The sequence below is a fragment of the Micrasema longulum genome, unplaced genomic scaffold (genome assembly GCF_059751315.1).
Source record: "Micrasema longulum isolate JH-2025_06_02 unplaced genomic scaffold, ASM5975131v1 h1tg000983l, whole genome shotgun sequence".
Lineage (NCBI taxonomy): Eukaryota > Metazoa > Arthropoda > Insecta > Trichoptera > Brachycentridae > Micrasema > Micrasema longulum.
In genome coordinates, this window is record NW_028278173.1 from 171,777 (window position 1) to 198,360 (window position 26,584).

The 26,584-nt window shown below is 31.7% G+C and overlaps 2 protein-coding genes across 4 annotated transcripts in view; both read left to right on the forward strand.

The window, feature by feature from the left end:
• LOC148277768 (uncharacterized) overlaps positions 1-4,129 on the forward strand; it is a 66,557-nt gene extending 62,428 nt beyond the window's left edge. For all 3 annotated transcript variants that reach the window (XM_088232421.1, XM_088232422.1, XM_088232420.1), the window contains 2 exons: positions 377-481; positions 1,996-4,129. In XM_088232421.1, the coding sequence (XP_088088547.1) occupies positions 377-481; positions 1,996-2,415 (525 nt within the window). In that variant the 3' untranslated portion in view covers positions 2,416-4,129. The remainder of the gene's footprint in view (positions 1-376; positions 482-1,995) is intronic.
• Positions 4,130-13,822: 9,693 nt separating this feature from the next.
• LOC148277769 (uncharacterized) lies at positions 13,823-25,221 on the forward strand. Its single transcript, XM_088232426.1, has 4 exons — positions 13,823-14,437; positions 14,576-16,498; positions 23,188-23,394; positions 24,171-25,221. The coding sequence occupies exons 1-4, from the start codon at positions 13,823-13,825 to the stop codon at positions 24,384-24,386; spliced, it is 2,961 nt and encodes a 986-aa protein (XP_088088552.1). The 3' UTR covers positions 24,387-25,221.
• The last annotated feature ends 1,363 nt before the right edge of the window (positions 25,222-26,584 follow it).

The window sequence follows — 26,584 nt, forward strand, 5'->3', positions numbered from 1 at the left end:
TTTTTTCTTTCTTCTGTACAAATGTTTTTTTTCCAAAACATCAAAAACAAAATAAATATACATTCATTATTTTATATGTGTCTGTATTCTAATTTGAATCTCAATTAAAATTAATGTCTGAGCACCCGATGACAAAAACTATTATTTTATAGAGCAATGGGACAAATTTGTTTTTATTTTGTGTTTTTTTTTTACAATGGTTTTTTGTATGTTATTGCAGAATGCAAAAAAAAATATTTTTAATGTATTAATACTATAACTACATGTGTATTTTATTGAATAAAGACTAAATTATAATAAAAAATCTTGAACCCCTTGACACAATTGATTTTTCAATCATGGATATACCTTTATTTGAATGTCTGTTTTTTTCCAGGAAAATCCTTCTGAAAATGATGAAGACAGAGATAAGAGAGCATTAGAGGCCGCATCACAAGCCAAATGGGGTGTTAAAAACGCCATTCTTGGCTTTGTATTTGGGGTAAATATTTTTAATTCCTTTCAAACATATTTTTCTATCATTTCATACCTAACCAAACCTTCTATGTGACGAACTTTCATAAACAGAGTGAATACATTTTAGAAGGCAAATATTTTAAGAATATCGTACAAGAGAAAAAAGTTGTAATATTTTACGAGAAGTCAAGAGAGATTTTACCTTTAAGTATTTTAAAAATAAATTCAACGTAATGAGGAAGTTCAGTTGTTTTAAAAAAAAACATCAAACTAAGACAAATTTCAATAAATAAAAAAAATATGTTACGTATTATTTGTCAAATTTTTGTAATTTTGAAATTCATCCGTCCTTGACATCACAAGTTCTCATGACTGGTGAGTTGGTCTACCGTAGACCTATCTATCGGAAATCTATCACAATACTATATTGTTAGTTAATTCTTAAAAAATTGTGACGCAGCTCAAAGCAGTTTATTTTTATTAATTTTTCCATACATTTTCAAGAAACTTCACGGTACAATTAAATACTCTAATTTATACCACCCGTAAGCAAAAATTGTTTGTATAAAAAAAATCGTAGCGCTGAACTTCTTCATAACGTGTTTTGAGAATACGTGGATACGTATTTGTTTCTGTCGAAAAATCAATTTATCATTACGGATTAAACCAATGAAATAATCTTGAAGTACATTTTGTTATAATATAATATATTTTATAAGTGCATTTATACAAAAGTCGCAAATCTGTAAAAAGCAAACATTAAAAATTAATAAAACACTAGAACTAAAGAATTTTCTTTGTTCTAAAGTGTCTTACCAAATATTGGTTGGCTGGAAGATATTGCTTTTAGCAATACGTATGCCCAAGTGTTGTACTTAAAGTTTAAATAAAAAATATTGACAAAATAGTAATGTTAATAAAAGTTTACGTAACGAACTAACTTAATAAAGCATAAATAAATAAATGACTATTCAAATAAGTATAAGGTGGTTTGTAGTTACGTATCCTGTGAATAATTCTTAAATTACTATAGTGTTGTTTAAGACTTCATTTTATAAAACGATAGATTTTATATTAAAGTATTATGGTAAAATTACTATATTCATATTTATTGTTTTTTTATATAATTTTCACCAGTGATCGTGTTTCGTCGTGACCGTCATCGTCAGACTGATATCAGTCACGAATAAACCCAGTTATCGGTAAAAGTTATATAAAAGTGGAATAAATGTAAATATAGTAATGTTAACATAATATTTTGATTAAAATCTGTCGTTCTATAATCTATCGTTTCACCAAGAAATTTCACTAGAAAAACTCAATATGTTTATATGGAAAGGAATTTCAATCTGGTGGTCTCTGGAAAATGGGATAAATATTCTCTCTCTATAACTAAATTATTATTCTCAAGCACTATTTTTTTTTCAAATATAGGTATATCGTAAGTTTGACAAAACATTTTTTGAATTAGAAAATTAGGTTCTTAATGCAAAGTTTTTATGCACACACCTCTTTAATATAGGATGTTTTACAATGTAGAAAATCAACCAGCTGATCGACACCAAAACCCGCTTGATTTCTCAACTGGACCAGCAGAATATAGCCAAGAATAAGCAGTACGGCATTGAGGCCCCGTCATCGGGAGTTGCTGGCCTCGGAAGCGCATTTACCTCCATCATCGGCCCCAAGCTTCAGCTGATCGGCCCGAAGCTGAACTTGATCACGGGAGCGTTGGGCAAGTTTAGCGGAGGATCATCTTCATCATCGGACAGCTCTTCCGGCTCCGGAGGAAGTGGGCTCGGCAGCCTGCTGAGAATTTTCACAAGTTTATCAGGGTCCAGCTCCGGGTCTGCTGGAAGCGGTAGTGTGACAATTTCGGACAGTAATGATACATTTGGTGATGATGACGATGACGATGATGACGATGATGATAAGAAGGACAAGGACGATGACAACTAAGTCTTTTGATTTTTTTCTCCTTGGATATTGAAACTGATAAAAAAATCGTTAAGTTTTCATTTGCGTGGTGTATTTTGATTGTGTTATTTTGTTTTTTATTTCAAAATATAAACTTAAAAACATCGTACTATAATTGCATCTATCATTCTTGTGCTATTTTCATTCCGTTTTCATGATATTTTCATTCCTTCTTCTTCTCTGGTCTCAATCCTGGGATTGGCTGGCAGCAATTACTTTCATTCTTCTCCTCCATTCCTCCCAGTTTTGTGCGGCTCTTTTCAACACATGAAAAGCAGTGCACGTCCTCTAATAGGTCCTCCAGGTACTCTCGGCGTGGGCGTCCCCTAGAATTCATTAATTCATTCCTTATGCTATCGCAAAACAATCAAGTTATTATGCCGATTTTAACGAAAAAATGTTTGGTATTTTTTTTACAGTTTCAATATCCAAAGTTGTTATACATACGTTCCTGTTGGTTTTCGTATCAGAAAGAGAATTATAAACAATAAATAATATTTATTTTTTCGTTTTCGTTGCTTTAACTAATCAAAACATTTATTAAGTATCATAGCTTTAGATAGATAACTCAACATCATAATTCCATATCTCTAGTTTTAAGATGAACTTACCCTAAATCAGAAAGTCCCTTTTAATTAGTTATTCAGATATTTTGCCTAAATTTCTTATTTGGTTTTTAATTTTTAATTTAAAACTAGTTTTTGTACATAGATTTATTAATATAGTCAATTGCAGTCTTCATTAAAAATGGAGAATTGAATTGTCGTGAATATTTTATTGTGCCATAAAAAAATAAAATAAACATTTCAATTTTATAGAGTTTTTCATTCATAACATCGTTTTATTTTATCTCGAAATATATCATTTTTATAATTCTCTTACTGACACGCTAAAAATTCTGTAACATATGTACATATATATTTTTTATGCTTTTTATAACTTTAGCAATTTTTAAGTAGTTTTGTAAATGTTGGCATAAAATGCGTAGTACTCTTTAGTTACCATTCTTCAATTTTTAATATTTATTTTTGGATTTTAGTCAGTTCTTTCATTTTTTTCTTTTCAATTTTAACTCAAACTATTCATCATTTGCTATTTCCACGATCATTCATTATTATTTATGCATTATTTTAATCATTTGACAATGACGAATATCCGAAAATACATATTGCTACTGAAGTTAATATTGTAAATATTTTATAATTAACTTCAGTAAAAAACTTGTAATTTTATTTAATATCTTTTCCATATTCACCCTTTGGATTTTTTTTCACATAATTTGCACAAATTTTATTCCTTACTTTTTTTGTATTAACTAGAAATTTACTGGGATCTTCAATATGTAGATTAGTTCATGTTCACGTAGTCATTTTGTGACTTGAATCAAACATGTTTGATTCAAGTAATTTATCATCTGAAATATTTGCTCAAATTTAAAAAAATCAATTTTTAAAGCTTTGTGTAATGATGCACTGAGTAATATCAGTATAATAATCCTCCCACAAAGGTCTACCACAAAATTGTGGTTACTTATTTAAAATGACGATTTAAAGTTAATCTGTTCGATATGTTGAACATTTTGTATGTAATTAATATCTCTTGTACTATATTCTTTTCTCTAGGTGACTTCTAAAATGTATCTGTATATTGTTATGTATGTTTCAAAAAGTCACTCAAATAAATTATTTTTAAAGCGTTTTGGTTTTTTAGTGCCTTTAATACTGTACCGGCTTCTGTATAATATGGGAATTGCACAAAGGTATCAAATAATAAATAAAACTTGACAGCTAAAATAATAATTGAATTAAAAAAACATAAGTAGGTCAAATATATATATTTTTTTTTTTATAAAAAAATAAATATTTGCGTTTTTATGATTTACCCAAATATTTAATTTTGAGGGCCGTTTTCAACGAGTTGTAAATAACTCACTATTAGGAAATCGAAATTAAGTTGGGGTAGAGTGGGATTTGAACCACAGACCTTTGGTCCGTGAGTCCGAGACACTAGCCACAGGACCACAACCCGATTCAAATATTATAAATATTATATGATATATTTATAAACATTTTAACAAGTAAAAGATTCGCCCTTTTTGGAAAGTAAAAAAACTTTTTAGTCACTCTTTCCAACTAATTATTTGGCGAATTCATCAATTATTAATATTTTAAAGATTTGCAGACGCCACACTGTTTTATCAGTGTCAATGTAAAGGCGGCCTCCGTGGTGTAGTGGTCAAGACGCTTGACTCACGCACGGAAGGTTCCGGGTTCGATTCCCGGTTAGAACACAAAATTAAAATGTGATTTTTCTGAAGCCTGGGTGCTCTGTGATGTAATTCACCACTGTAATTAGGGCTCCTGGCCTGTTGTGGTGCAAAAAAAAAAAGTAAATAAATAAATAAAAATTTGGCGGCCACAAACTGCCTCCAGACTTTGTATGTTGCCAACTCTTGCGTCCTATTTCGGGTCAGGTCCTCGTCTCATAATTCAGACATGAAATATAGAGCAGTGGACGTCCTGGGCTAGTGAACCAGATGCTTTGTAAAGAAGACAAGCGCAAACGATAAATTAATCGCTTTGTTTTAAGACTACTTGAGTTTATTTTGAAACGCTACTAGTGTCGGAAAGCACCAATCCTTATATCTACAGGTGTTATTATAAACTGTAGATGGAAAAATCTGTGCTTTCCAAATCTAGCAGTGTTTTAAAAATAAAACATATGATATTAAACAAAGCGTTTTTAATCATGTTATTTTACAAAGTTTATACCAATTAAGTAAAAATACGGCTAGCCCAATTACAAGTCTTAGAAGGCATTCGCACTATATAAACACATAGTAAATTGGGCGTTTCTATCTATTTAATATTAGGCGACAAAATTACATTTAGTCAATTGATTTATCGATTTTTTTTGTAAAAATAAATATTTGCGTTCTTATAATGTACGCAAATATTTAATTTTCAGAGGCCATTTCTAACGAGTTGTAAATAACTCACAATTAGAAAATGGGAATCAAGTTGGGGTAGAGTGGGATTCGAATCACGGACCTTTGATTCGTGAGTCCGAGACACTAGCCACGGGACCACAACCTGGTTTTATTTCATCAATTGATTTAAAAGCTAACATTTTAGTGATTTAATGAGGGCTTGCAATTTGATTTATTATTTGTTCCTTTGTCAAGATTTAGCGTACATGAAATTTTGGATAATATGTAAAAAGGGAAATACTTAGTTGATATGATGGAATACTGTACAGTTTTTATGGTAAGTACATTTCACCACCCACACAGCTAAATTTGTATCCGTAGAACTTACAATTTTGCACACTTGTATAATATTCCTGTATATAAATACTATATAATTAAACTACTGTATCTTAAGTAGAATTTAACAATTTGCTATAATAAAAAAGAAGTTAAATTTAAATAATAATAACGAATAACGCTTTGTTTCAACAAATAAGAATGAATTTTAACACGAAGCCGATGTTCTCGAAAAATCAGTTTTACTCATTATCATGCGAAATTTTAATTTTTATTTGATTTATTAGGGATATCAATAGTAGACATAATAAACAGAAACATACAAAGGATAAAATCAATGACGATTCACAAAAATATACAACTATAAATCAGCTGGAATTAATAATAGTAACTAGTGTTTTAAATAAATAAAATAAGCCGCAAAAGAGAACAATAAACTTATTGATTGAATGAGGAAGTACAATGTTAAAAAAAAAATACATATTTGTTTATAGACTAATAAACTTTGCGAAATATTTAAAAAAAAGATTATCGTATGCTGACGTCACAAGCTTTAATTGGTGAGTTATGCTGATTGGCGAATCAGCTTTACGGAAACTGGATATCTATTACAACACTATCGTTTGTTGATTTGGAAGAGCTTGTGAAGTAGTTCAAAGTTTTTTAACAATAACATTTTTTTTTCATACATTTTCTAGAAACTTCGCCGAACACTTAAATGCTCTAATTTTAACCGCGAGTAAAAAATACATATTATTTTCAATTTCTCGTAGACTGAACTTCATCATTAACAATTTAAACTTTTAATACCTAATTGGGTTTTTCAGCAAATATGAGTTTATCGAATTCATACGTTTTTTAAAAATATTTTATGAAAATCTTCTTCTTCTACTTATTAACCTGTTTCTCTCCACTGATGGATATTGGCCTCTTCAAAAAAATTCCATGTTTTCCTGTCCTGGGCACTCTGTTTCCATCCATGGCCCACGAGTTTGACAACGTCGTGAGTCCATCTCCTCTGCGGTCTCCCTATTTTCCTTTTACTGTCGTATGGTCTCTAGTTTAGTATTTAGGTTTAGCATAAAATGTGTAAAGTTAATTTTTAATATATTAGCAATACACATTTTATCATCATCATCATCATTCCCTTTCCGCACCGAATGGTGCATAGGGCACTGAATTGGTACACCAATCTCAGTGTATCTTGGTAAATTTCATTGCATGAAGGTAAGATGGTCAATCTTACGCTTCAAGTACCAGTCCAGGGACTTTAAAATATTCTAGTGTTTACACCTTTTTGAATAAATATTTCGTATCAACCATGACGGGAATCGAACTCGAGACCTCTTGCATAGTAGGCAAACGTGCTAAAAAATTTCAAATGAATTTATAATGTGGGTATAAAATTCAATTATCATCAAACATTTCAATTTTGAGAAAAAAAAAAATGGAGTTTCTTCTTTACTCAAGACCAGGTACATGGTAAAGGACTCAATTAATATAAATTAAATTATTAGTTATTAAATAATTTAGAAAAATTTATATAACCGTTTTTGACATATTACAATAGAAATAAGGAATATTTTCGACGAGGTATATAGAATTCAAGGCATTTACAGAGCGCGTGTCTTATCATTGACTGATTTAATTAGCCACATTACACACTGACCATTCCTTGTCTTAAAAAAATATATATATATATATATATATATATATGTTGTTGATTAACAATAAACAGGTAAAACAAAGTTTCAGAATTTGAAATGGTTCGTAGTCCCGAGGGTAACTTCGTGGACTCCGGATCGGGAGGTCAGAGGTCCGAATCCCACTCTACGGAAACCTGTTTCCCATTTTCTAAGACGGTTTTTTACAGTGAAAAAATCGCAATATTTGTGTAAATCACAAGAACGCAAATATTTCATTTAAAAAATCCACTAAATTTTTATAAACAAACTTTATTTATTACAAAAAACAACACGTTTCAAGCATATAAAAAAAATAATTTGTTACATTAAACTTTTAAATTAATGTAAAAATACATTTTAATTTTCCAATTTAAAATAAAAAATCCCTAATGAAGTAAAATAAATTAACAAATACATTTTGGCTTTCAATTTATTGCACTAGAAAGGAAAAACATTTTTAAGAAAGAAAGTAAGTCAAGGAATTAATAGGGCTCATGATCGGTCATCGTCTGGTTTATGTAGCCGCTTTAAAGACTGTGTAACATTTACCATTCTGCCTATTTTTAAGGATCCACATTTCCTCAACTCTTCCATCTGTTAAATTTTGTGTTGTAAACTAAGTGTAACTTTTATTGATGTAGCAGAATTATTTCAACTACCAAACTAGGTAACGCCTAAAACGACTATTTTTATAAAGCATTTTATTAACAATTTTATCAGCAATATTTTGGAGTACGTTCAAATGTTTGTAGACTAGGCTGAATTTCCTTTCCTAAGGAGTTGTAAAGATTAAGGGAAAACTTTTTTGAGAAGAAAATATTGAAGTCTATTTTTATTTTTTAATATAGAAGACGCATTTTGCATAGTTTTTTTGCGGTGCATTTTTAAAATTACTGCACGCGCATGAATTGACCAAAAGCGACAGTTTTCGGTCAGTAAACCAGTATTAATAAGTACTGAATTTGTTTTATAATTTTATACCGGATCGTGAAGGTAAACTAGTATCTGAAACCCAATTAAATATATCTATGGATTTCAAGTAACGGTTCAAACCTTGACCAAAATCTAGGGACTTAAGCATATGCTCAACTTATTACTCAAGACTCTATTTTTATTTTCTATTGGATTTATTCACGTTTATTTTATTTCTAAGCAAAAAAAAAAATATACGCAAGAGTGAACCTTTAACATTTTTTTATTTATTAAAAATATTTTATCAACAGATACAATTATTTTTAAATACAAAAATAATATGTTCGAGGCAAAAAATATAAATGAAAAAAAAGAAATTAAATACCACACCAAAAAATAGGCAACCTCTTGTGCTTGGTGTGGGATTAGATGTTAACTCATGAGCAATCAAAACGTTATTAATGAAATAAAGGTTATGTGATATAACATTTATAAATATTTATGCATATAACATAGTTATATGGTGATAAGACTGATAAATAAAACAGAAGAAAGTTTTGAGTAGCCAATCAAAATAATATAATTTACATGAAATATTGTAGTAAAAATGTTTAAAGTTTAAAAGTTATTTTTTGAGTAATTCAGCAAAAACTTTTAGGAAGGAATCTGGTAAAACGAACGCAAAATTATGAAATCATACGATTTTGCCATTTTAAAACAAATGTTTTTTTAAATCCCGCAATAATAAAAAAATAAAAAAACATAAATTAGATAAGAACAATATTTTTAAATGTTTATCTGTTAAAAAATATACTTAAAAGTTTATTGTAACTAAAATATAATTACCTTTAGACCGGCAGATTACGCCATTTCAAATTAAGACTAAACTTAGGTATCTGGGATTTCAATCAAGACTTAGTATTGAACCCAAATTTAGTGTAATAATTTAAATATAATAAATTGAACATGAAAATGGCCGAAGCCAAATTTAAATTTTTTGATTTTGAAAAGAAATACAAGCATTTTAAATTACCGATATTTTTGTGACATTTTCCTTTTAGAAATAAAATGCCGTTGGCGATATTAAAAAAAATGAACTCATTGAAAAACTTTAGTTGAAACCTTTTTATTAGAATTGTTTTTTTTTTTTGAAAAGAGAAGATAATTCTGGTTGTAATATTCAATTTAAAACAATATTTTATTGACCTTTTTTTTACCTTCAGACCTGCCCTTGTCGTTTTCGGTATTTCTGATGCTTGTATTTCTTTTTAAAATAAAAAAAAATAAAATTTGGTACGGCCACTTTCATGTTTAATAAATAATCTTTAAATTATAACAAAAAAGTTTAGAAAAATACTTAGTCTTTATTGAGATCCCAGATACTTAAGTTTAGTCTAAATTTGAAATGGCGTAATCTGCCGGTCTGAAAGTAATTATATTTTAGTTACATTAAACTTTTAAGTATATATTTTAACAGAAAAACCTTTAAAAAATATTGTTTTCATCTTATTAACCTTTTTTATTTTTTATAATTGCGCAATTAAAAAAAACTACAGCCTTAAATCAATTTTACTGTTTTTTTAAATGAAATTTTGCTTATTTCATAAAAGTGACGATTTTCATTTTGTCGTAGCTAGGTATATACTTTTTTTAATTTAAACAACAAATTTTTTTATTTTATATATTTCACTTTTTTAATTTAAAAAAAAATTTTTTTCAACCACTTATTTTTTTTATTCTAACAACCGGTTTCAAAGATACACAAGCTGCTTAGTTAAGGTATAATTAACTAATAAATTAAATCCTCTTTTATTTTTTTAATTATTGCTAAATGTTATACCGCACATATGGAACTAATAAGTCTTCAAAGATTAAAATCAGACAAATTGGATATTTTAAAAATTAAAAAAGCTTTTCACAATGAGAAAAAAATTACAAATTACCAAATAAACTTTATTTTCATTAGTCGATTTCTGTCCTGCTTTAAAGATCGTATCCATCTCACTTCATACTTCTCATCTTTACAAGAACAGCATGAGAAGAAGACTTAACTTATTAGTTCCGTATGTTTTGATGTTATATTTAATAATTACTGTTAAAATAAAATAGGATATAACTCATAAGTAATTATACCTTGATAAAGTAGCTTGTGCAGCTTTGAAACAAAGTTGTTTTTATTTATTTTATTTTTAACACGTTTTACATTTAAATGCCCTTCTACGTAGGTACACTTCAATGAATTAATGCCGTTGATAGATAAATATATCAACATCAGCATGACTTACAGGATATACAATTTAACTATGTTTTAAAGTCTTGTAAAATTATGAATTATAAATACATTCGCTGACTGGTTCATGAACATGGCTGTCATGTTATTAAGGAATAAAAATAATTATTTTGAAACCGGTCGGCAATCCTACTAATTTTAATATAGTGATTTAACACAATCACCATAACACAGCAATGTAATGTAGTTTGTTCGCCTGCCACAAAAAGGTAAGGTGATTAGTCTTACGATTCAGGAGCCAATACAGGAGCAATAGAATAGTGCAGTTCGAAAAGCATTTCAAATCAATATTTTATGTTCATCCTACCAGGAATCGAACCCAAGACCTCACGAATGGTAGTCGAATGCGTCAACAACGAGGCGAACTTATTTTCACTCAATCTCATTTTTAAGATATTTAGCTGAGAGTAGCAATCGAGTCAAAAACACTCGTCCAAGGTTCTAGTTCTGTTTCATATACAGAAATGTATTGTTTATCCCCCTAGATACAGGAAATGACACAAAAATACTAAAACGTTGTTAAATTATGTAACTTGTACATCTGTTTGTACTTCCAATAATAATAGTAATAAATTTGACTTCAAGCATTTGGATATACAAACAAGGCTAGTCAAAAAATAATTCATTATGCTAAAAACCATTTTTAATTTTATACCTTGAGTTCTGTTAAAACCATTAATGGGAAGCAATTTTGCTCTCACGCTGAGCAAATATTAAAACTATCGTGTTATATTCAGGAAGCATTTATACATTGTAAGTGCAAAATAAATATTTATTACCATTTGCATATGTTAAGTATTTTCCCATATACATATTAAAAGGTCAGTAACAATGAATAAAAAACAACAAGTTAATAAAATAAGTAGCTTCGCGACAGGCGTAATGATGGATTTTCAGATTTGTGGCTTTTTTGACCATTCGACTTTTTCCTCAGCATTTAATTGATTGAGGTTGTCCAGTGACATTTCATGGTGGGATTGCAAAATAATATAATAATTAAAACAGTGTTTTTTCACAGTAAAGAAACAAATTGTAGATTCTTATCCTTATTCTTATTCTGGGGGTCAGTACTATACAAGCTCCTGACGTAACTGCGACTTGTGAAGACCTATTTTGACGGGTCCCCGAAAATAGTTCTTGCCCTCCAAACCCAGGTCTTCAAAGAGCCTGGCTGCCGTGTGAAAGAACAGAGTTCTCATTTTGTTTAATTTCTCCCTCCAAGCCCAGATCCGTAAAGTATCAGACTATTAGGTAGGGGGCGAGCACTTCAACACCTTCAGGTTAAACCAGTGTTTCCTGAGGATGCGGCTTCTTTTTTATGTAAAACATCACATTCACGTAGAATGAACTGCAGAACATACATCTAGAAGTTTCGGAAAGGTTCATTCTAGCAAGGTGTTTATTCAATCTGCAGTGATCTGTAAGGGCGCTGAGATAACCCTCATTTGATTTCGGCTGAGCTTCATAAGGTCGAAAGCAAACCCTGCGAGTACCCTTTTATCAGTCAGAGCATTACGCTCTGCTTCCTGGCTCATGACCTAAGCTCGTAGAGAGGTACACATTTGGGTAACCCTCAGTAGGGCTTAGAGCCTATTCATCAGCTGCCTCGTTACTATAGACATTTTAGTGTCCAGGTACCTAAATCAATGTCGAAGTAAATTAACTAAAAATAACACGATGCATTTTTTCTTTATTTTTTGCACCACAATTGGCAATTGAACCCAATTACAGTAGTAAATTACAGCACAGAATACCCAGGCTTTTCGTATTCTATTATTTATTTTTTGTATTTTCACTGGGAATGGATCCAGAAATATTCAGTACGTCAGTCAAACGTCTTAGCTTTCAGTTATAACACCACAAAATTTTACTGAATACAATAAAATTGATTTTTCTTTTAAAACAATTACAAAAGGCCATCAAATAATAAATAACGAGCTTAGCAAATGCCAGATCTTTCATCTTTCATTCTTTTTAGATTTTCATCTCTGTTGAAAAACTTAAAAACCTTGATGAGCTTCGATTCTTAATTCATCGTTTATCTTGAAAATATTTAAAACATTGTAAAGAAAAGCCCCTTTTTAGTAAATTGCAGTCGTTCCACACTAAAAACTGATTTAATATTTCAAAAAATTTATTTCTATTATGGAACACATAGAACATGCTATTATACTCGTACAAACGAATAATATTCAGAATATATATAAACATTTTTTTTCTTCACGTGTTACGTCGGTTGACGGCTACTTCAGACAGCTTTTTAAATATAGTGATATCGTGAAGAATTGTTAACCGAAGTGGTTTCCCATTCGGTGGAATTATCTGTCGGGCTTACCATCCCTTAGCTGTAAGGGTCCCATTTTATAGCTCTGGACACTCGCCAATCGCCATTCATCCTTCTTCAATTTGTTATGGCACTAATGTTAATGCCAGTTTTCCAAAAAAGAGGCTTAAATTTCCCGGTCAAGGCAGCCATAATAATATTTAACCAGGAATTTTCTAAAAACTGCATTTTACTTGATAAATATAGTAATAACGCCAATATTTTCATTGAAGCAACGGTGGAGTCGCAACCACTAATAATCGGCTCTCTTTACTTTTCACCGAGTGAAGACATTGACTCCAGCCTGAGTAAATTCAACACAGTAACGGAAGACAAAGGCCAATGTAAAATCGTTATCGGTGCCGATGCAAATTCTAAAAGCATTTGGTGGGGGAGCGATAGAACCGACAAAAGAGGCGAGAAAGTCGTTGACTTCATATCGCAAAAACAACTACATATTGTTAATACAGGAAACCTGCCTACTTTTGAAACCATAAGAGGCAGCAAATTATTAAAAAGCGTCATAGACATCACGGTTTGCACCTCCAACATGATCGGCCTAGTCGACAAATGGATGGTTAATAGAGAAATAGCAGCACTGTCAGACCACAATGGAATAACATTCGATTTGTTATTAAAAACTCATTTATTCACTAAAGATAACGCTGATACAACATTTCTGTACAAAACATGCAAAGCAAACTGGGACAAATTCAGCACAACCCTAACAAAGATATTAAAGGAAAAGGGTCTATCCCAAACAGATATCGACTCCAATAACGAACAGAGTGTCCTAAACAGACAAGTCAGCCTTTACACTGACGCAATCTCTGAAACTTGTCGATCGTCAATACCCCACTATGAAAACAGCGCCTCTCAAAAAATGTCCATGGTGGACAACGGAATTGACTAAAATGAAAAAAGACGTGACTATAGCTAAACGTAAACTTGTGAACTCAGCCGCTAGCCGGAGAGTAAATGTCACATTACCAGCCTATCTGGAGATTAGACAAAAATATAAAAATCTGATTGCGACAACCAAAACCCAGAGCTGGAAAAATTTCTGTTCGGCACAATCGAAAGAAACCACGTGGTCAACAGTGCAAAGAATTCTCAAATCAACGCAATATCGCCCCCCAGAAACTCTAAAGTTCCAAAATAAACAAACAACCTCAGCGGAGGAGTCGGCTACCGAGCTTCTTAGACATTTCTTTCCCGATGACTCATTGTCACAAGAATCAGCCGAGCAACTTTTGATTAGACAAAACAAAGAAGCAGCGCTTCTAAAAAATAATGATGTACTATTTACCGAACTAGAAATAAGAAAAACACTTTTAGAATTAGATTCCGGAAAAGCACCGGGTCGTGATCACTTCACTGCAGACATTTGCCAGATGGCGTTCAAGCTCCATCCAGAAATTCTTGTCAGCATATATAACGCTTGCCTTAGAGTTGGCTGTTTTCCACTACTGTGGAAAATAGCAAGAATAAAAGTTATACCCAAACCGGGCAAAGAAGACTACGGCAATGTCACTTCTTATAGACCCATTGGACTCTTACCAGTCTTGGGTAAAGTCCTAGAAAAACTTTTAATTAATAGAATATCATGGAAATTCAACAAATATAATAAATTGAGTCCTCGCCAATATGGTTTTACTCGACAAAAGAGTACAGAGGACGCCATGCTTGACGCAGTAACTTGCATCAAGACGGCAACAAGGGAAGGTTATCACGTGTGTGTGATATCCCTTGACATCAAGGGAGCGTTCGACAATGCCTGGTGGCCTCACATCCTCCGGCAACTAGCGCGACTTGACTGCCCCTTGAACATATTTAACATGTTCAAGGACTACCTTTCGGATAGGATGGTAGAAATAAAATACGCAGGAGCCAGCTCAAAGAAAGGCTCCAATAAGGGTTGCATACAGGGATCTGCTTGCGGCCCGGTGCTTTGGAATATCGTCCTAGACGAACTTTTACAAAAAAAATATCACTGCAATGTTCATTTACAAGCATTTGCAGATGATGTACTACTGGTCATAAAGCACAAAGACATTAACGTTCTGGAGAGTATAACTAATGAAACGCTCTCCTCGGTCACTGAATGGGGAGACAAAGTCAAATTGATATTTTCAGAGGAAAAAACTAACGCCCTCTTCATAACTAAGCGCAATAAGGCGCAGGCACCTTGCCTTTTCATGAAGGGAAAAAGAATTAACTTCGTAACAGACTGCAAAATCCTTGGAGTGGTACTAGATGAGAATCTTAATTGGAGTAAACACGTAGATTCAGTAACGAAAAAAGCGACAAAAATCGCAAACAAATTAATATTCATGGCCAAGCCAACATGGGGTCTTAATCCTGAAATATTGCGGTCAATTTACATTGGAGTAGTGGAACCGATGATCACCTATGCTGCGGCGGTGTGGTCGGAAGCGGCAAAAAGGAAAAATATACAGGCGAAACTAAATAGAGTACAGAGATCTATGGGAATAAGAATATGCAAAGCATACCGCACGGCTTCCCTTACATCTGTACAAGCAATAGCTGGACTGATTCCACTGGACTTAAAAGTTAAAGAGCTGGGAGAAATCTATAATACGAAGAAGAATCTCACCATCACTAATAGACCAGATGATCAAAGATACCAGGGAAGGATAGCGTACACGGAACTGCCGCATCCAAGCGAGCAAATAGGTGAAATCACCAGTTACCCAGACTCGTACGCAAGAGTCAAATTCCCCGTCGAAGAAATCGATATATACACGGATGGAAGTAAAACTGAAGGAAAAGTGGGAGCAGCTTTCGCCGTGTTTAATAATGACGGAGAAGTACACAGAAAGAAGCTTCCCATGGCTGACTACTGCTCGGTATTCCAAGCCGAACTCTTCGCCATTATGAAAGCCTTAGACTGGGTCTCTAGCAAGACGAGCAACTGGAAGACTGTCAACTTATTGTCAGATTCTAGAAGCTCTGTTCAAGCACTTGAAGACGGGGCTCCCGACAATCCGATGGTTTTCTACATCCAAAACTCATCTCGGATCTTAAAGTCCAAAGGCATCGATTGCAAATTTATGTGGATTCGAGGCCATAATGGCCTTGCGGGAAATGAAAGAGCTGATGAACTAGCTAAAAGCGCAGCTCTACACGTAAAAACCGCAAAGCTTTACACTGAATTTCCACTTAGTTACGCCAAAAGAGAATTAAGAAGTCTGACTTTAACAGAATGGGAAGAACGATACCAAAGCAGCACCACTGGTTCTGGAACCAAATACTTTTTAAAGACACTAGAAGAGTGCAAAAACTTCAGAAAATCAAACACGCCAACATTCGAGTCAACCCAAATTCTAACGGGCCATGGAGCCACACTCTCTTATCTTCACAGATTTAAATTGAAAGATAATCCGGCTTGTCCTTGCGACGCACAGACGGAGCAAAACGTAGATCATCTGTTGTTTCACTGCCCCATGTTTGCCATAGATCGATTCTCTTTCGAAAAAGAGTGCAACAGATTAAATGTTCCATTTGAAGATTTTACGCAGGTACTTCAAAACAGGTTACTCTCCGGGATGTTCGTGAACTTTGCTAAAGTAATTATAGATAGAATAAGACCCATGAACAAGTAAAGAGGCTGGCACTCTATACTTGTCATAACAATCTGTGATAATAACAATATTAAAATGTAAACTAATCAAAATTTCTCCACAGATACCTCCCTTTCCTGTTAAGGTTTCTCATGGTTCCCTTAACACTTGGACGAATGTCGGAAAGCGAAACTAGCCCATGAAAACAGAGGTTATAGGTACACAAAACACAAACACGCAAAATGACTCACATAAAAACGAACACAAATAACAAAATACATAACACAAACAAGTATAGTCGCATTCGGGGGCGCCGACACATGTATTTGTGTTAGTGCTTTTGATGTGATTGTAAACTAATTGACAGTACACAAACACTTACACGTAAAATCATACACAAAGCACTAACACTAAAAACAGCACAAATATATCACCTTGATAAATAATAAGCAAGGGAAAAACAATGCAACACAACCAAGAAAAAAAAAAAAAAAAAAAAAAATGCCAGTGGTCATATTGCCCGGGGCTTGCGAGACCTAAGATACCACTCATGGACGCTAGGGAGTATGACATTTTCATGTATATTTATTCAGCAAAATATGCACCACCGCGACCCAAACAAAATTTGATCTCCAGCATCTTTGAATTACCTACTTTATGAAATATGTTATTGAAACATCATTTTTGTTTAATTTCTTAAGCAAACTGCTTTGCGTTAAAGAAATCAGTCTCATTAAAAACACGATTACTATTCCTTTGTATGTTATTCGAAACAAAGTATTGTAGAAAGTATAACAGATTGGTGTTGTTGAAATCAGGAATACATATTTAACAGATTCTTGTGTTGCAATTTGGTATGTGGGTATACCTATTTTGGCAATAATTATCAGATTGTTTGAACATTGTAGGTTTGTAGTGTCACTAAAGTCATCAAATTTTAAATAATTAAAAATATTTTTTAGTAACCTCAATTCCATTGAAAGTTCATGAGGTATTTTGAATTACTGTGAACGATTCTGTATTAACACACTAATCATAATTCTTTTGTTATTATTTATACCTGAATAATTGTAATTCTTAAAATAATACGAAGTTAGACGTCCAGTTGTTGAAATGTTACCTAACCAGTATAATAAACTACTTAATGACGTAATTTAAATAATGGCAGTTGAGTTTTCAAGGAATTCTACTGACACTTGCTAAATAGTCAGCGTTGTAATTAAGTGATATGACAATAGGCTAAAGGCCTCATTATTCAGTTCAAAAACGAACAAAGATGAAACGCAGACCCCTGGACTCTGAACCAGAATTAAACGTAGATATGCAGAAAGCAGTCAACCATAGAAAAGTGAAACTAAAATAATAGCACTTTAGTGAAAATAGTGAATAATCAAATCTACATAACAAACGGAATGTTTTTACTTTGACAAATCATAAATAATGCATACATTTAATGCACATGTTATAAAATTAATAAGTTTATAAAATTGTATCACTTATTTATTTATTCTCTTTAATTTATTTTAGAAAACGATTTCTGGAGGCATATATCCTCCCTTCAGCAAGTTTAAATATTTTTTGACATCTCTTAGAATTGAATTTTTTTAGGGTTGATGACTCCCAAAAAGATTAGTCCACAAAATAATGTCAAGTGTGGAAAAATACTACACTTTTCATTTTAATGATGTATAAGCGTAAGATTAAAAAAGTTTTTACTGTCAGTATTATATTGAAACAAATATTTTTTAAAACAAGGTTTTAAACGTTGTTTCTACGACAGGAAAAATGCTGAAAATAGATAATAGTCGTGGACGGTTTCTTTTAATTTTAAAAATTGCTGAAGTTGATTCTTTGTTTTAAAGTTTTTTTCTATTGAATGTGTTGTTTACAACCATCCATACCGTAAGATTTTTCTAATGCTGTAAGTGTTTTGTGCAAATTGAGAAATGCAATTTTTGTGATCGACACTATTTTCAGAAGGCGATTATTACAGTTTTATGTATGAAAGCGGCATGGTTATTTTTATCAGAACACAGAATTGACCTAAATGCGCCCGATAACACTTTTATAAAAATAAAAAATAAATTGTGGACCGGTTGTTTTCTGCATAACTACGTTAAATTGAAACTAATTTTCTAAAAGAATATTTTTATCCTGAATTGAACTCAATATTAAAACATCATTTCTTCACTTTACAAGTACGTGGAATACTTATATTTTCATAAGGTGATTTTAATAATGCTAATATAAGAATTATCGGAAAATTAGATAAAGGGGTGCGGCGTTAGTGTGGACATGCACACATTGCACACCGGACGGACAACGGAACGGGTATTCGTAAACACCGACGCGTTATCTGTTCGGGATGTTTCGGAATCTACTCGAAGTGGTTTTGTTATTAACAGACGTCTCAGATGGTATCTGACGCGTTAACCACCCAAGTAATAACCGAAACATACTAAATTCATTTATAAGACATTTATGGCGTAGCCGAGATATTATTGGGTGTGACAAAGGGAGGTGTACGATTTGTTTTTTTTTAAACAAAACTCAAAAAGCTTAAAATTTTCCTAGTTTATTGATGTCAATATAAAGTATGGACATGGAAATTATGTTTGGAAGATAATATCGCTCAAATGCTCTCCTCGTCTTCTCAGGTATGACACCATCCTTTTGTTAAAATTGTATCTAATATTTTGACATAATTTAGGCCCTATATCATCAATATTTATTTATTTTATTTTTTATTTATTAAGGAAAAACAACAATTGTTATATAAGAATACAAAATATAAAAATAGTACAAACATCCAGTTAAAGTTTTTCACAAATGTAATGAGAGAACAAGTAAGACAGAAAAGAGAAAAATAATAATTTATATACGACATGAGAAAAAAAAAGACCTCGTAAGAAGGTTAAGGGATGAGGACATCGCGTTGAGGAGTGGAGGAAAAGGATTTTCATAAAATAGTTGACCAATTCAAAATTTTGATATCATAATAAAATAAACGTATTTAAATGAACGTAAACTTATTACACACTGACAAATTAATGTTTCATATTACATGGTTTCAAAATTATTTTTTTTAAGGCACTAAATTTTGTATTAAAAATATCTAAATGGGGACAAAGTAAATTAAATTTGCAGCAGCTACGATAAATAAACGAGTTTTGAACATAATTTTTTTTGGGCAATGAATTATGAACTTGTGTTGACTTTTTGGGACAATTGATTGAAATACGTTCCAAAAGATATGGCTTATCGATAAAATTGTTTAAGATTTTGAAGAGGAAAGACTGAAAGTATGTGTATATTTATGTTTTTCCTTTTTAATAACGTTCCTTTTTAAAAATGTTTTCTTTTTTTTTATATCTGAGCATGTTTTTCACTCTTCATTTTAATTCTCACCTTTTAATTACTTTTGCAATTTTTTTTTTCATTTTTAATATTTTTTTCTATTTGTAAATACTAACTAAAAACTTTTAAATAACTTTTTGTACTTTATTTTAATTTTTAAACAACTTCCATCTATGTTTTTTTTTCCTTTCCTTTTTTATACTTTCATTGATAACCTTACAAAATATAATTATTATATAATATGGAAACCTGGTCCATTAGAGTTAAATCTTACTGTAAAATATAAAACTATGTAACTGTACTGTATGTTTCCTGAGTTTCCTGAAAAGGAAGAAAAAACGTTTAAAAAACCATAAGGCCGACATTATTTACATTAATACGTAAATACACGCATGCCTTTAGTAGATAGTAAAGTTTTAAAAAACGGAATTTCTCTATTTTAATTGCAACGTTCACAAACCCTTTTAAAAAAAAAATCATGTGTACAATTCATTCTTGTACGTGTCTGTATTTTAGCAATAAATATGCAGTAATATTGTAAAAAAAATGCTCTCCTGACTCGTCTTAAATTATCTATTATGCAATTCGATTGTTTAAAAAAATCACTCGCGCAACCATCCCGGGTCAATGGTCGAATGCTTAGTAGAAAAATAAATCTCAAATAATTAAAAATGTTTTGTGTTTGTCTAAATTAAATTTAAATTTGTGGGTTCAGACAGTAAGACACGTTAAAAACAATGTTGATTAAAAGAAAATCAATACTTTGTTCTATGTTTATCAACAATAGTTTAAGTTTGTCCGAAATTTTGTAGACAAGGACTGGATTCAACTCCCTGGGGAGCTGTTTATATTTACATATTACAACAGATATGAAGAACATTTAATAGAAGGTAATATAGAAGTCTAGGCATGTACAGGGCTTATGATCTGTCAATGGCTGGTTTAAGTAGCCACTTTACACTATGTGTAACATTCACCATTCTGCCCATATTTGAACATCTATATTCCTTCAATTCTTTCATCTGTTGATGTTTGTGAAGTTAAAAAGCTGAAACCTTTATTTATGCGGGTGAGATTCATCTAATTGAATTATTTCACCCACATACTAGGTAACGCATGAAATTGTTGTTTTTTCCATTTCTATACTTCTTCATGGACCAGGTGGATTTATCAACAATAGTTTGAGTTTCATTTGTAAATTCATTTGTAAATTTGAAAAAAAAAACAGACTCAACTTATGTTGACACCTAATATATTTTTTGAATGCACTTCTTTATGGTACGAATATTTATATTTATTTATGGAAAGTACAACCATAAAATGGTGATTATACTGATTATGAATGGTAAGACATTATTTCTCTTCTGCACATTGATAAACATTTCCTGCACTTACGTCAGTTCACACAATATACGAAGACAGACGTAATTATGCTACTTGGATTTAATAGCTTTTCCCATTAATGGCATAACATTAATACAGCGCGTTATTTCCTTATTATTTTGTGGAAAAAAAATCGTTAGCGAATACATTGGGTGGTAAAATAATTTTATGGTTAACTTTTGAGAGTTTGGTTAACCTTTGAAAATTGAATTATGTTGAATGCCTACAAAAACGAATTTCTTGTTTCTTTATGAGAGTAAATTGTAATAATGTGTTGGATACTGGAAAAATATTCTTGTTGATTGTTTAGAGTAAATTTTATTATGCAGCTAATAAAAAAAAATATGTATCATCTTAACAGCGCTATGATTTTTTTAAGTTTTAAAATTACAACGTCTGTGACTTAGCAAGTTTTCTTGGGTGAGTTGACTTACCGTTAACCGGAAATCTATAACAAAACTATCATTGGTTGATTAAGAAGAACTGGTGATATAATTCAAAGTAGTTAATTTATATTATTATTTTATTCACTTTCGAAAAACTTCGCTGTACAATTAAATGCCTTAAATTTTGCCGCGAGTAAAAAAACATTTTTTTTATCCTATTTCTATTAGCGCTGAACTTCTTCATTACTTTTATGACTTTTTAAAGTTAATTTTATTATGCTGGATCAGAACACGATTAATTAATTGATTGATTAATTGGTTGAAAGTTTGCAAAGCGTGAACTTGACAGAAGTGCCTAAGTATTTTTGTTTTTTTCAAAACAAAAAATCTCGTATATTCCAATTATATGCTAAACTTAAGTAAAACCTACAAAATTGAAATAAAAAAATAAATAAGAGATTTTTTATTGAATATAAATTTAAAAAAAAAACTTTTATTGGGTCTTCTGTAAAGTTGGTTACATGTCGCTTTGTAAACTTTGTCAACTATCGATATATTATTGTAATCTACATATTTATGTTTGAGTAGATAAAATAGAACTAGAATCTTAAACGAGTGTTTTCGACTCAATGGTTTCTCTCAGAAAAAATCCTGTAAGAAAAACTCCGCCTCGTAGGAGGATCAAAATGAAATATTTGTTTTTGGATAGTGTAAAATTCACTGGAATATTTCATTGATTTATAACCTGCAATAGACGATCGATATCCGCTGCATTTGCTCAACAAATGCAGTGACCTATGCATCATTAGGTGTGGATATATGGTTTAATGATGATAATTTTCTTTTTAATGAACAAACATGTTTGATGGGTATTTAAACAGATCTCTTTATTATTTGCAAGAGTAAATTTTATTATTCTAGGCGTCAAAACATCAAGACTTTTGAGAGTAAATTTTATTGAGAGTAAGGTTGAGTTAGGTTTTATTGAGAAAAATAATAAATAAAATTCGCAAAAATAACTTTTATTATGCTGGGCGTCAAAACGTCACCTTGTTGACTCTTCAGACCAAATTTGGTTAAATTCAAGGTTTATGTTGACTTTTGAGAGTAAATTTTGTTGAGAGCAAGGTTAACATTGATTTTTGAGAGGAAAATTAAATGAAATTCGCAAAATTAAATTTTATTATGCTGGGCGTCAAAACGTCATCTTGTTGACTTTTGAGACCAAATTTGGTTTATGTTGACTTTTGAGAGTAAATTTTAATTTGTATCCAACGATGTTGTTGACTTTTGAGAGATTTGGACGACGAGATTTGAGAGACGAGGACGACCAAGGAAGACGTGGCATGATCAGATAAACCAAAATCTTAAGTCTGGTCATGTCAAAAGCAGACATAACCGAAGGGCATGTATGACAAGATGTATGAATGTGGAAGAGGCTAGGAGTGTATGCCAGGATAGACGTGTGTGGCGGTCCATTCTCTCTGCCTACCCCTACGGGGAAATGGCGTGATGGTAGTAGTAGTAGTAGTAGTGATAATTAATAATAATTACGTTATTTTCTTTCAGGGGTCGAGCGGACCAAAGTCACCCTCGACCTCGGGGAGCCAGAGCCCGAAGACGAGGGTGACGTCACGCCCACGAACTACAACTACGACGGAGGCTATCCCAGAGTTCGACCGGAACAAAGTTTCCCTCCAATTCCCGGGAAACCTGTTTGGTCCCTCCGTGTCTCTGCTAATCAAAAGTACTAAAATTGTCGGCAGCGTAGTCCAGGTAATTAGTTGATTATTAATTTACACTGTGCGGCTAGGCTGTTCATCAAATTCCGGCATTAAGCTGAATGGCTAGGCCGTTCATTGAATGACTTAAGATAGCTCAACGTTCTACGTGTTGGCTAGTTGAAAGCTAGTCCTTTGGAAAGGACCGAACCAAAAGCCGCCGGGTTAGGTTGGGTAAGGGTAGGATAGGTACTGCTAAGTTAAGTAATAAATAAATCAATAATTTTACTACTCATTTTTTTTTTTTAAATAAATCTTTTTCTTCTTATGATTTATCCAAATATTTCAATTTTGATGGCCAGTTTCCACGAGTTGCAAATAACTCATTGTTAGAAAATGGGAATCAAGTTTGGTAGAGTGGGGTTCGAACCTCGAATCTCTGGTCTGCGAGTCCGCGACACAAGCCACGGGATCGCAACTCGGTATTTTTTTTTTATTACTCCGCCCGTGACTTCGCGAGTTGTCGTCGGTGAGTTGTGCTGACATTTAGAAGTAGAACCCCAGACCGTTAAAAACACTAAACGTTAACGAAATGGCTACCCGGAAACTGGAAATCTATCACAACACTTAACTACGCTGTAAATAATTGGTTGGTTTACAAGAACTTATAACGTAGTTCAAATTAGTTGATTTTAATCCATTTTTGTAAAACGTCGCTGCTCAATTAAATGCTCCTTTCTTTACCGCGTGTAAGAAAATATTTTAACGTCCAATTTCCCGTAGCTCTGATCTTTCGCGTTCACTAAATTAACGGTTTGATCTATTTTTCAGAATTCCGCGGAGAGATATCAAAGTTTCCTTCGTCTCTTCAGACCCTTCTTTAGGGGTGCGTTTGAAATCAAGGGATTGGATCCCATCACCACTACTAGAGCACCAACTACCACTACCAAAGCAACGACAACCGTAAGAACTACTACAATTACGGAAGCATCGACAACCACAGACTTTCCTTCATCCACCACCCCCGTATCCAATGAAATAAGATGATATGCAAACACGATGCAACTGTTATATTTGATAAACAAACGGTTATTCTACAAAAAAATGATAAACTAAACAAAATGTGCCATCCGTTAATAAAAATACTAATCATACCCGTATTTTTGGTAATGATTTATTTTGCTGTTTTATATTCAAGAGACACAAAGAATAAAAAATCAATTGACAAATATTCCAAAACATACGGAGAACCCTTTTGAGAGAAAATATGGAAGCTTAGGCGTTCACAGGGCTTACGACATGTCATAGGCTGGTTTAAATGATCACTTTACATACTATATGTAACATTTATCATTTTATTTAAAAGTAACACATATATATAAACGCCTTTACTTTATAAATCCATTTAGAAATACACTTTTCAATATAATAGTCAAATAATTTATTTAACAATGTTTGATTATATCCAAATGCTTGCAGACTGGCTGGATTTCCTCCCTAGGGAGTTGTTCATATTTAAATTTATTTTAAAAGAGGGAGAAAACATTTTTGAGAAGGGAACATGGAAGTCTAGGCATTTCCAGGGCTTATGACCTGTCATTGGCTGGTTTAAGTGGCCACTTTACACACTAAAAAAACTATTGCATGAATTTTGGTGACAAAGTTACAACTTAAAGTTAGTAAAATTCTGGAATCAAATGTTTCAACTTTCAAAATGGAATGCCCTATAGTTTTTTACATGTCAGGATTACCCGTTACAACTCTTCCCTATCTACATGCATTTAGTAATGTGTAGTGATAATTTCCAACTATGAGCCTTTTCACATGTTTAAAACAATAACAATGCAGGTGGACTGTCGTGTACATGTAAACTTGAAATAAATATATAAAAGGGTTCTCCGCCTTCATAAATACTTAAACTCTGTAGACAGTTATATCCAGTGCGCGCTTACAAAGATTCCGACATACTCAAAATAGTGTTTGAAAAGTTGAGTATTTAAAAAATGTTAAACATCATTTTATATGAAAAAATTAATTTTGAATTTCATTAAAAAAAAAATTGCAATTGATATAATATGAAAAACTATATTTATGAATCAAATGCGTGCAAATCCAGTCGATCTGTTATCTCTTAAAACTTTTTTAATTATCATATCTTAAGTTTCGAGTAACCGCCAAACCTACTTGCATTTTTACAATTTATTTTATGTTTTACATTTAATGTAAATGTAATATGCAATACACCATTTTTCATATTTTTCAAAGGTTTTATTGCTTTCAATGTTGTACAAATTTTTTTTTTTTTTTGCTCGAACCATAATAAATTAAAAATATATTTTTATAAGAATCTATTAATGCTCCTAATTGCTTCCTTTATTCTCGTTAAATTATGTGTTTAAATAACACATTATTTTTTTCATGAATTTTAAAGTTGTTTCAGAAAAAAATTGAACAGCCAAACGTACATAAAAGTTTACTAAAAAAAATATTTGTCTGATAAAGACAAAAACTTGGATCAAAATTACTTACTTTGCCGGAATATCCATAAATTTAACCGTAAAATTAAAACCTCAATATTAAGTGCATGAACTGACGCATCTAAAAATGCGTTTATAGAACTGTTTAACCTGTGGTCATGGGTCCACTGTAGAAAAAGTTTTAATTTAATTTCACCATACTGCGTTAAAAAATGTCGTAGGATACAGATTTAATATTTGGAACAACGTGAATAAGTAATTTAAAAAAAAAAAATCAGTCGCTTGTAATAGAAAATTACAATCATTTAATTAATGTCATAAGCAATAGCTGAATTCAAAAATTTGATTTTTCCGTTGAAACCTTTAAAATATAATGTTACTAGTTTTATATAAATTCACCGACGCAATAATCTTAAAAAAATTGTTATTCGTAAGGTTTTTTTAAAACAAATTGACACACAGTGCCTGATTTTTTTAATTGCAGGATTTTCTTGCTGTTCTACCGCATGTGTTGTAGATTAAAGTCATATTTAAATTTAAGACAAATTCTTAAATAATGTCGTTTTAAGGTTTATTTATTTTCACCTATTCACGTTAAACGAAGAGTAAGAAAGTAGTAACTAAGAATTGGTTAAGAGAATTAATAAAAGGTTTGTAAGTGAATGTCCAGCATATTACTATTTTATACTATCAGAGCTTTAGTGCATAAAAATTATGCATAAAATTTAGTAGTTTTTATTTAATTTTCATTAAATGTTTTCTTATTTT

Excerpts from the sequence above, each read along its gene's own strand:
- LOC148277769 (XM_088232426.1), top strand. The coding sequence starts at position 13,823 with ATGAAAAAAGACGTGACTATAGCTAAACGTAAACTTGTGAACTCAGCC. Across the intron at positions 16,499-23,187 it reads TGTTCGTGAACTTTGCTAAA|GGGTCGAGCGGACCAAAGTC; the intron begins GTAATTATAGAT and ends ATTTTCTTTCAG. Across the intron at positions 23,395-24,170 it reads TTGTCGGCAGCGTAGTCCAG|AATTCCGCGGAGAGATATCA; the intron begins GTAATTAGTTGA and ends TCTATTTTTCAG.